Source organism: Rhamphochromis longiceps, linkage group LG15 (genome assembly GCF_057381845.1).
Source record: "Rhamphochromis longiceps isolate RC_006_pf linkage group LG15, R_longiceps_female_GT1.1, whole genome shotgun sequence".
Classification (NCBI taxonomy): domain Eukaryota; kingdom Metazoa; phylum Chordata; class Actinopteri; order Cichliformes; family Cichlidae; genus Rhamphochromis; species Rhamphochromis longiceps.
Window position 1 is genome coordinate 5,920,291 of NC_140571.1, and position 11,665 is coordinate 5,931,955.

Sequence of the window (11,665 nt, forward strand, 5' to 3'; positions counted from 1 at the left end):
ATGATTTAGTTAAATTCACCACAGAAGCATTGAATTATTTTGTTCAAATTGCAAGGCAGACTCTTGTAAATGTAACAACCACCCAATTTAATTTTTTTGAGTGTAGATCTAGATGAGTATATTTCTCATGAGACAAGCAAATTTGAACTGTAAATAGGAGTTAAAAATAATGAAGGCTAAAGGCAATACAGCTGATGCAGAAGTAAATCTAATAAAAATGCAGAATGTACACGTTATCAATTACTCATAGTCTATCAGTCACTTTCTCATTATGTCTCACCCCCAGCCAGTCATGACAAATGGCTGCCCCTCCCTGCCCCTGATTATGTTGGAGGTTTCCTCCTGTTAAAAGGAAGTTTTTCCTTGCCACTGTTGCCAAGTGCTTGCTCATTGTCTGATTGTTGGGGTTTCTCTATATAATTAAAGGGTCCTTACCTTACAATGTAAGCACTTTGAAGTGACTGCTGTTGGGATTTGGTGCTAAATGCTTAAATCTCGTGTTGTGCTTCCCAGTGAGCATACACTGGCGTGACTTTCTGCAGCTGCTCTCCGTGTGTGTTCGTTTGCTTAGTTCAGTTTTATTTTTACACTAAAGTATTTGATTTTACTGTTTCCCTTTGATTTGATCCTGGTAAACCTGGATTTTATCATTTTACCTGTGACTCTCCTGGGTACCTCCTTACCCTTATCTTCCCTGCTTAGCCTCTATGTCCTTGTCTTGTCTCGTGTGCATTACTTTCCCTGGAACACTCTCTCACTGTCGTTCTCTAAAACCTAAAGAGAATTATGGATTTGATCAACTGGTCTCTGAATGCTATTGACACCCTTTTCTCAACGAGAAGTCAGGGCTTGGGAGAGCCCGAGTGCCCTGGAGGGACTTTCCCTGCCGGTTACACGATGGACGGGTGGCAGAACTGGAGGGTCATGTGCCTGGCGGGACTGTCGATCGAGGACGCTGAAGATATCTATCTATTCGGAACCGTGATAACAGGGTTCTTGTTGATCGGAGTTGGCTTAGCCCTGGTTTATCGGAGAAATAAGAGAGTGGAACCGGCTGTTCAAACCCCCCCAAGGCTGCCCGCTGGAATCGAAGCGATGGGACGAGGCGCGGCCTCTCACAACGAACGTAATATGGTTAACACCTTGGAGACGCTTACAGCTGCTGTGAAGGCTCAAAATAACACCATTGAGCGTATGGGGGGATACATCAGAGAGAGGCCTGCTCAGAATGAGACCCTTGAGCGACAGTTGGAACACATCGTGGAACGGATCACTGCAGTTGTGAGGTCTCAGAATCAAAAGAATGATAACACCATGGAACAGAAGTTTGATGCCATCATGGGGAGGCTCGCGGCTCTCCAACGGGAGATTGAGAGACCAGCATCAGAGTGTTAAAGAGCAGCCTGAAAATTCTCCTGGGCTGCTCGCATGGAAATTTACAAAATCAATATCAAAATTGTGGACCCCCATCAAGGCTGGAGCCGAACAATCACTCCCTGATAACGACTGTGTTATGGCTGTTCTTCCCATCCCACGCAAGGCCACCTGGGTTGGCTGGAAGACTGTTTACTTAGCCTGTTGGGGCGAAGGACACTGTCTCAGCTGAACTCTGGACACACACACACACACACACACACACACACACACACACACACACACACACACACACACACACACACACACACACACACACACTGATGTGCACACACTGACCCCCCCCTCCCTTTCCAAACTCCTTCGATGCTTGTGCCCTACCGGGGAAGATGGCAGTCAACTGGACCAGCGCAGACATGCTGCAGGACCGGATGTGCTGTCTACACCGGCTCTCTCTTACCCTTTACCCGCCCCTGTTGCTTGTCTTGTGTTTCTATGGTGTATTGATAGTCATGTGCTTTTTGTGCTGAGGTGTTTTTTCTGTTATCAAACTGTTCTCCCACTAGGAGCTCAGTCTGAGTGGAGTTTTTTTCTCCTCCTCTTACCTCATGTTATGTATTTTCGTTGTTTTTTTTCCTATCAGCCTACCTTTCTGACATGTCTCCCCAATGTGATGTTTGTGTAAAGTTGGTCAGAAGGTTCCTTTGTAAGTGCGCATGCGCCATTAGCGTGCTGCCTGCTGTAACCTTAATTTCCTTCGGGATTGATAAAGTATTCTGATTCTGATTCTAACCAGCCTATACAAGTTATCAATTACTCATAGCCTAGCAGCCCTTGCTGGCCTTCTCCACGTACTACTGTTTGGCTGGTTAATGCACTCGAGCATCTGCCTTCTCAAGTTGCCCACAGTATGTACAGTACCAGGTAGGTAATCGCAGCTACTTTTCTGGCACTGGGTTGTAATCGTGGCATGCTGGCTTACATGGCTGTGTGAACAAATGGATAAACTATGATCCCCCTTTTAACCATATGCTTGATATGCCTACCATTGCTTGGCTTTACTATTGGACTATGCAATGTTCTTTGTAGCCATACCAAAGGTTTGGACCTTTAAGCGGATGACGGAATGCACTATTCAAAATACCCCCATAACATCTGAAACTGCTCCCCAATTTTGCTCTCTCTTTAATGAAAGTAACCCTGATGAACCACTTGCATGCTTTAGTTTGGCTTGTACCAACACTATGGACTCAATTGCTCCTCTAAAATGTAGACAACAAAAATGTAAAAGTCAGCCTTGGTTAAATAATGTCACTTGTGCCGTCAGACAGGAATGCAGGAAAACAGAACAAAAATGGAAGAAAGCTAAGCTCCATGTCAAGGTAGAAAGAGCAAATTATTTCCCTTAAGATTTTTACAAAGAATTCTGGTAAACCTGAAGTCCTATTCAACAGTCAACTCTGCATCCCACCACTACAGCTATATCTGAGACTGCCTCACACACTTGTGAGTATTTTCAAAGGTTCTTTACTGAAAAAATGGCTAATATCAGGGCACATATCTGGCTCCCATCCCAAGACCCTTCTGAACCACTTACATGCTCTTCCTTTCTTACTTAATTTAAACCAATCTCATTATCCCATCTTACTGATATAATAATGCACATGAAACCAACTACTTGTCCCTTGGATGTGTTACCTACGCCATTTCTCAGAGATGTGCTGCAGACAAACAGCCCTAACATCCTCGCTATTGTTAATGGCAGCATCTCAAATGGAATTGTTCCGCGTTCTTCTAAACAAGCTGTTGAAGCGGCTGGTTTGGATCCGTCAGTTCTTAGCAATTTTAGACCAATCTCCAAGCTGCCATTTTTGTCTGAGGTTCTCAAGAAAGTTGTCCTCCACCAGTTGCCCTCATTCTTAGATACACATAGTATTCTGGATAAATATCAGTCTGGTTTTAGAGCCTTCCATAGCACAGAGTCTGCTCTACTTAAGGGGTTGAATGATGTGCTTTTTGCTACTGACTCTGGAAAAAGTACAGTTTTAATTGTTTTAGACCTGAGTGCAGCATTTGACACTGTTGACCACACAATCCTATTAAACCATTTGAAGACATGTGTTGGTATTCAAGGTTCTGCTGTAAAATGGTTTAACTCTTAGAGAGCAGAACATACTCCGTGATGCTGGGTAACAAATACTCTTCACCTCCTACACTTGCTTGTGGAATACCTCAAGGCTCTATTTTGGCTCTATACATGCCCTCATTGGACTCTATTTTTCAGAAATACCAAATTTCCTATCATTCTTATGCAGATGATACCCAGTTCTTTCTCTCTCTAAACCAGGTGCTGATGGTACATTGCAGAAAGCTTCAGATTGTCTTGCTGGATGTCATTGAACTTTCTCAAACTAAACGATGACAAAACTGATATTATAACTTTTTGGCAACCAAGACTTTGTTAGTCTCATAAGCAATTACTTGGGCCCACTATCAGCTAATGTACACCCCCATGTTAAAAATCTTGGTTTCATTTTCGATTCTACCCTCAAGCTGGACAAACAAATAAACTCAGTTGTTCGTGGCAGTTTTTCCCAGTTCAGGAGCATTTCTAAACTCAAAACTATCTTGTCATCTAAAGATCTGGAAACCGTTACCCATGCCTTAATTTTTCTGTAACTCTCTCTATTGAGGCATCTGTCACTCGAGCCTGTCCCACCTGCAACTTATTCAAAATGCAGCCTCAGGGCTCCTGACGGGTACCAGAAAGAGAGAAAGTATTACTCTGATACTCGCATCTTTACACTGGCTGCCAGGTAAATACAGAATTCATTTCAAGGTTTTATTTTTTTGTTTTTAAAGCCTCCTGGCTTAGCTCCAGGTTACATTTCAGATCTCCTTAGCCTGCACCAACCCACTCGAACTCTGGGTTCCTCCAGTCAGATGCTTTTACTGGTTCCACGCTCCCAGTCAAAATCCTGAGGTGACAGGCACCACTCCTAAACTCTGGAACAGTCTTCCCTCTTTTATAAAATCCTCTTCCTCTCTGGAAATCTTCAAATCAAATCTGATGACCTACCTGTTTTCAAAGGCTTTTGAATCTCTTTGACACGGCTTTTATTCTGTTTTAGCTATTCTGGTCTTTTATATCATTGGGTGATGTATACATGTATTTATGTCTACATGTGTACGTGTCTGTGTGTGTGTGTGTGTGTGTGTGTGTGTGTGTGTGTGTGTGTGTGTGTGTGTGTTTTGTATTTTTCTTTTACCTCATTTCTTTTAATTCTCTTTTATTTGATTAAATTATCCCTCTGTTCAGCACTTTGGCTGACACTTTTCTTTTAAATGTGCTATACAAATAAAGCTGACTTGACTAAACTGAATTTAATAAAATCATCAAGGCAAGGTAGATATGACTAATTACAGATGTAGAAAAAATGAACATACACTATATGGACAGATTTATTGGGCTCTTGAATGAATCCAAGTGTTTTCAGTTCCATTGCCACAAGTGTATGAAATCAAGCACCTAGCTATGCAGTTTACGTGTAAGACTTTGAATTCTCATGTGGTGCTGCAATAGGATTCCATTGCTGCAAAAATTCAACTTCAGTTAGCAGCAACTCAGTCTGACATATGGTGAACATTGAGTGGTATTATTGAAAAGCTCAAGAGTGTAGGAACCACAGCAACTCAGCCACTAATTGGCAGATCCCATAAAGTGCTGATGCTTATAGTGTGTAAAAGTCAAGTCCATCTGCTGACTCAATAACTGCAGAACTCCAGATCTCCTCTGGCATTAACAACAGCACTACGAGCTTCATGGCATGGGTTTCCATGGTGGGACGTACATTGCACAAGTGTAATGTGTAGGTTCCTAAATACTGATGTGCATTTGAATTATTCTTTTGAATGAATACGATGAGTAGAAGTGTAAAGAGCAGTGAAGGTAACCCCAATGTCACCTTCACTCATCTTTCGCAAGGTCCATGAACATCATTTGGGACAGGTCAAAGTACCTGGCTCTCTGTCAGGCAGCTTCCCATGTCCAATAGTGGAATGTGTATACTCACTCAACATTAAACCCCATCTTACTCAGTATGGTACTCCATGACACCTCAGTTGAGACCTGTACCTGTACCTTCAGCTGTGCAGCTAGACCAGCTGGTCTTGGAGCTCATGTCTGCTGATGACTGCGCCCTTAACCCTAATACAGACGAGGAACTACAATACATATCAGCTGCTTTGCCAAGACAGCGAAAGCCTTTTGGATCACCAAGAAGAAGAAATAAGTCTTATATCAGTGCCATCCTGTAAAACACAACGCTGTTGATGGTGCCAAGCTGTCTGAGTGGATTGTCCAATGTAATGTCTAATCACAGTCACCAATAAATTTGAATCCAACAACTTCTTTGGATGCCTTGCTAGAAGAGTGTGACAAGACTCTTTGTACACATCCACAAGCATAAAAGCATACCGAGCAATTGTAGTCATCATGTTTCAATATGAAACAGAAATGCATATATGCAATTTCACCAACAATGTCTACACACTATAAGAGCAATAACTGCAGAAGTACGTCTTCAGTGAGGCATAAAGAAAGTAAATCTTCCGAACTGAAGTGAAGTGAAACTGTAGTTCCAAAGGGTGAGGCATGTCATAAGCTGGAGAGCTGGAGACTGCTAATACTCTGTTTGAAAAAGGTGACTAGTAAGAAAGGAAACAGAAAAGGCTGGCAGCCTCAAGTTTAAAGCTTACCGAGAAACAGCTGTTGAAGAAAAGAGGAAAAGAAGAAGTGAGAGTTCTGCCTTTCAATCTTCAGCAGCCCACAGTTTCCTTTGTCACATGTGCACAAATGTCTTTGTCCAGTGGACTGATTGTCCACAGAAGATAGACTGTTGGAGTCAAATTGTTAAATGTTGCCATTATTGTACTTAAATTTGTAAGTCTTGGTTCAAACTATATGATCAAGGACATTCCTTTGTTTTTGACCCCAGAAATTTTGACATATACAACCTAAATTTGGAAGATGATAGTCAGAAATCGTGACTTATGAATGACATTTTTTTCCTTTTCGTTCTTTTTTGTCTTGGTGGAAACAAGATTCCATAATGGTTGGGCTGAATTGAAACAGCGAATGCTGTTTGTTGATTACAGTTCAGCGTTTAACACAATAGTGCCCTGCAGACTGTTCACAAAGCTGAGGGATCTGGGTCTTAACAGCCGTCTGTGTGCATGGGTGTTGGACTTCCTCACTGGCAGAACTCAGGTGGTGAGGGTGGGCAGGTGCTTCTCCAACAGCATCACCATCAACACAGGAGCACCTCAGGGATGTGTCCTCTCGCCACTGCTCTACTCCCTCTACACTTCAGACTGTGTGGCCACCCACGGCTCCAACACCATTGTGAAGTTTGCTGACGACACAGTGGTGTTGGGTGCCATCTCCAACAACGATGAGGCGGCCTACATGGATGAAGTGAAGAATCTGGCATCGTGGTGCCAGGACAACCACCTCCAGCTGAACGTCAGCAAGACCAAGGAGCTGGTGGTGGACTTCAGAAGGGGTCAGCACAGAGACTACAAGCCCATTATCATCAATGGAGCTCCAGTGGAGAGGGTGCAGTCCTTCAAGTATCTTGGTGTTCACATCTCCTCAGACCTGACATGGGCTGCCCACATTCAGGTCCAGACCAAAAAGGCTAGGCAGCGCCTGTATCACCTACGACAACTGAGGAAGTTCAGGGTCTCTCCAAAGATCCTCAGGATTTTCTATACAGGCGCTGTGGAGAGCATCCTCACACAGAACATGACATCGTGGTTTGGGAACAGCTGTGTGAAGGACCAAAAAGCTCTCCAGAGAGTGATCCGTACAGCAGAACGCTGCTGCAGGATTGCTCTCCCCCCGCTTCAGGACACCTACACCAGGAGATGCCGGACTAGAGCAGCGCAGATACTGAAGGACCCGTCCCATCCTGGCAACAAACTGTTCCAACTTCTGCAATCTGGTAGAAGGTTCCGCATCTTCCGGGCAAGGACAGAGAGACTCAAGAGGAGCTTCTATCCCCAAGCCATCCGTGCCCTAAACACACACACCCGCCCTCTCACATCATCTATAATTGACTGAGACAGGACTCTTCCAGACACTCTAAACCAAGGCACAATGTACATTTCAATTCCTTTAATTTTAAATATGTTTATATTGTCTATCCTGTAAAATAGTCAGATGTCTATCCATATTAATGTACAGAATTCACCTGCTAGCTGCTACTACTGCACATTCACCCAGTGTATATACTATATGTATGTATATATATATATATATATATATATATATATATATATATATATATATATATATATAATGTTCTTCCTCTACACCCCCCCCCCCCAATTTTTGCACATGTATAACTATGCATGTGACAAATAAAGAACCTTGAACCTTAAACCTTGAAACCAGTTTAGCCCAGAGGCTCTATGTCTGACATTGCTGGTTTAGGGTTACGGGTAAGGCTAATGTGAGAGCGGAGTTTTGTTTTAGCCACATGGCCAAATTTTCTCAGATTTTCTACCATGTAAAGTCTCACAGGTATTTTGACATCTGTGATCATTTATTTTATTTTCATTTATTCAATTAAAAAACAAAAAAACCCTACCTTAGTGATTATATTTAAAGCTACAAAAGAAATCTTATTTTATTTAAGAATGTTTATGAAGTTTATCAACTGATGGGAATTTACAGTTTTGGACTTTAATCTATTTTAAAACTTAACCCCCCCACCCCCCACACACACACACACACACACCACCACCACCACCACCACCACTATTCTCCTGTTTATTCTCCTTTCCCCCCCTCTCTCTCCATGGGTCTCAGTAATTTAGCTGAACCCCAGTTCTTTATGGGCAGTTTATGGGTTCTGCGTGACTCTTTCCTAATGAGGTTTGGTTTGGTGGTCTCCTAATGAAAAAATAATTGAAGTCCCATTGTTGACAGATTGCTAGTCACAAAATAAGGCCCTGTATGGTCAAATACAGCCACAAGACAAACAAGCAAATTGAGCAACGCGGCAAAGGCTGAACCAGGTCAGAGAGATAAAGGTTCATTAAGCGAACCTAATGGAAGTGGGAATGACCCCCAAACAAATTATTTCAGTCAAAGTCAATCAGCGGGGCTGTTTGTGTTTGTGACTGCCAAAACAGAATCTTGGTGACAATTAGGAGTAATAAGGCCCCCACATTTGTTCTCATGTTTCTAAATGTTAAAAGAGAAAAATACTACTTGGTTAATTTGTCATATTGTAATTGTGCCTGGTTTCCTAGAAGTGAGAGCACAGATGGTCTTTTTTTAAACATCTACTGCTTTTTGCCAACTTGTCAAAAGCACCAGCATCAGCTGTAGTCAGCTTGGAGTTATGCTTGTGCCCATTGTGTAATTGGAATGTATGGCTAGGCAATCTCATTATTGTCCAAATCATTAAAGCATAGCTGTTGTCACTTGTCTCAGAGGAAAACAGAAACAATGCATTGTACAGTCTTAGTAGTGGTCATTATCATTAGGATGCCCTTGTGATAATAATTAAAATGTCCCACAATTATGAGCAACTCTTTTAGCCTGCTCACTGTTTTTGACCTGCCTCTCATTTCATTCAGCTCTGTTCTCCTCTGTCACCTTTTGTCCTGCTGTCTGGCAGAGGTTGTCCACATCCATGCGGCATCTGAAGCGTACAAGGGGCTGACAAAAACAAAGGCATTTGCCACAAAGAGGGCAAAGATAATCTAGAAACAGGGAGAAAGTGGGGCAACTTATTGACTGATTTGACACCAAGAAGAAAGACACCCAATAAATACTAAATTCACTGCAAACAAACAGATCTGCCAGTCTTCATACTGACCAACAGTGGACTAACGTTTTGAATCCATGGCATTTCAGTAGTTGCCAAATGATGGGAGAAAAGACTACAACTGAAATGAGAGGGAGTAGTTAGAGCACAACATGGGAAGACAGAACACAACACTATAGATGTCTATAGATAGTCTAAGACCCAAGCTGACATATAGACACAGACGAACAGGCGCACGCAGACACATTCCCACCTCCATATACACAAACAAATACTCGGCACTCACCTGACATGGAGACAGACGCAAATAGACACTGTACACACATCCACACTCCCCAAACATACTCTATATCCCAGGTCCGGGTACCCCTACTCCCAGAAGGGCAAACTGTACCCGCACCCAGGAGATGTAACCCTTCTCTCTGGGGTGGAGGAAAGCAGACTGCCTCCTTATCTGCAGTAGCAGGGAGGCCCCGCATCCCAGACCCCAATCTGACAGCCAGCACCTCCTCCCAGCCCCCCAGCCCCAACGGTTAACAGAACGGGGGTGAGTGAAGACCCCAAACCTCCCTCCGCCCGCTCATATGTAGTGTTGCTGCCTGCTGTTCTAAAGTGCATTTAAAACACAGGAGGGCATGGTGCTTCCTGCCAGAGAGCAGCACGGCTCCTCCCGAATGAAACCCCCCCCCCAAAAAAAACTGTCATTTTATACGGTTTCCTTTAGGACACTCAAGCATATGTGCAATATATCTAAAGCTTCAGTCTCTGTAGATTAACATTTTTGGGCTTAGCTCTGCATGACCTCTAGTTATTTTCTCTTTCTTTTAATTTTGTAGCCGCTTTAAAACTTTTCTCCAGACTACAAATAAATGAAAAATACTCATTGGAATGCACAATTATGTAATTATGAGATTGTATTTCAATAACAGGTACAACAAAGACAGAGCTGTCTGTGGGGATGTTGTTAAATGCATGACTTTATCATATTAACCTCATTATGTGGTAATGATATGCCGGTTAGTTCCTTTGTCACTTAATAACTGTGCTGAAAAGGTGAAGACACGAAATGGCATGTCATAGCATTGCTGTGGGCTCTAGAAATGGTTAGAGGCAGAACACTTTAATGTAAATTAACAAGTCTACCTCCTTCTTGTGAAAAATAAAATACAAGAAGAAGAAAAAATCCCCTACTGTTTATAAAGTAGAAAGGAGAATGTCACACCTCCAGATATGTACAACATTTGGAGACTTGAGCAACCAACTAAGTTAAAAAAAATAAAAACAAAAATCAAACAATTTGGAGGTGCAAATGACTCCTACTGTATGCTCAACTTGATGTTTCCAAGAAATATACATCCTGTGCTAACACTCCCCCAGTCAGGCACACCATAGTTTCACTCTGATTCACAGAACAGCACTCAGACAGTGTTTTGCAGACTGAATTAGATCAGCAGCAAAGCATTCACAACATCTTGTTTCCCAGAATTATAAATAAAAGAAATTCAAAGAAATGCCAGCTGGTGTACAGTTGTGGATTTGTAGATGATTCATTGTTTAGTTGTGAGACAATGAAACAACTAATTAAAATTCATCAAAAAGTCCGCAGACTGATATATAATCCCACTGTCTGTGTGAGCTACGTAGGACAATTATAATTATCATAGTTTCCCTCAGGTTTTTTGGGTCAGATGACACTTTAAGCCTGTTTAAATGCACTTTAAACCCCAAAAGACTGTACAAAAACTAGTCAGGCTCCTCTTACACGTCTACTTGTGTTTTTCGTTTCTTGACGTGACGACAGTCTCTAAATTATCTGCTGAGTTTAGCTGTACTCCGTTTGACTCTGTTTTCTTTCCCCGTGAGTAGGTCAACTGGACCACAGCAAAGGCACAAGAGAGCAAAGGTCTGATTTGTAATCAGGTCACCATTATCTGACAGTGAAAGCCATCTCTGGAGGAATGTTGCACCTCTTTATATTCAATTTTGTGCGTCATGAGCCGCTGGATCTCGTGACCCATGACGCATTTAACTCAATACAATGAAATTAACTTTTTTCTTTCTTTCTCTTTCAGTGGAAGCTAAATTTGTCTTTAGTTGTTGGTAATAATTTGAGACAGAGTTCCAGAGTGTCAGAGACAGTCTTACTCCTGGTCTAAAACGAACACTGTTGACCTTTGTGATGGGCTCAATAATAAATAAGGCACGGGAATGTGCGACCACACAATAACTTCACAAGAAGCTAAAGTGATGCTGCCAGTGTCAACAATGTCTAATTGAGCATCACAACAAAATGGAAGCATATGCAGAAGATCTGATATATTGTGTAATTAATTGGGTCCAGACTTTTATTGTGATGTTGAGTGGAGGTCTGCTTCAAACAGAAGTTTGTAGCCTCGCTGATGGAAACAAAAGGTCGTGGCCTCATGCAGTCTTCCAACAGAATATACAAG

The 11,665-nt window shown here is 42.3% G+C and overlaps 1 protein-coding gene across 1 annotated transcript; it reads left to right on the forward strand.

Moving 5' to 3' along the window:
* Positions 1–786: 786 nt before the first annotated feature.
* On the forward strand, positions 787–1,395 carry LOC146651886 (uncharacterized). The gene has a single exon (XM_085382906.1). The coding sequence runs from the start codon at positions 787–789 to the stop codon at positions 1,393–1,395; it is 609 nt and encodes a 202-aa protein (XP_085239032.1).
* Positions 1,396–11,665: the final 10,270 nt, after the last annotated feature.

Bases quoted from the DNA above. Each gene is read 5' to 3' on its own strand.
- LOC146651886 (XM_085382906.1), top strand. From the start codon at position 787: ATGGATTTGATCAACTGGTCTCTGAATGCTATTGACACCCTTTTCTCA.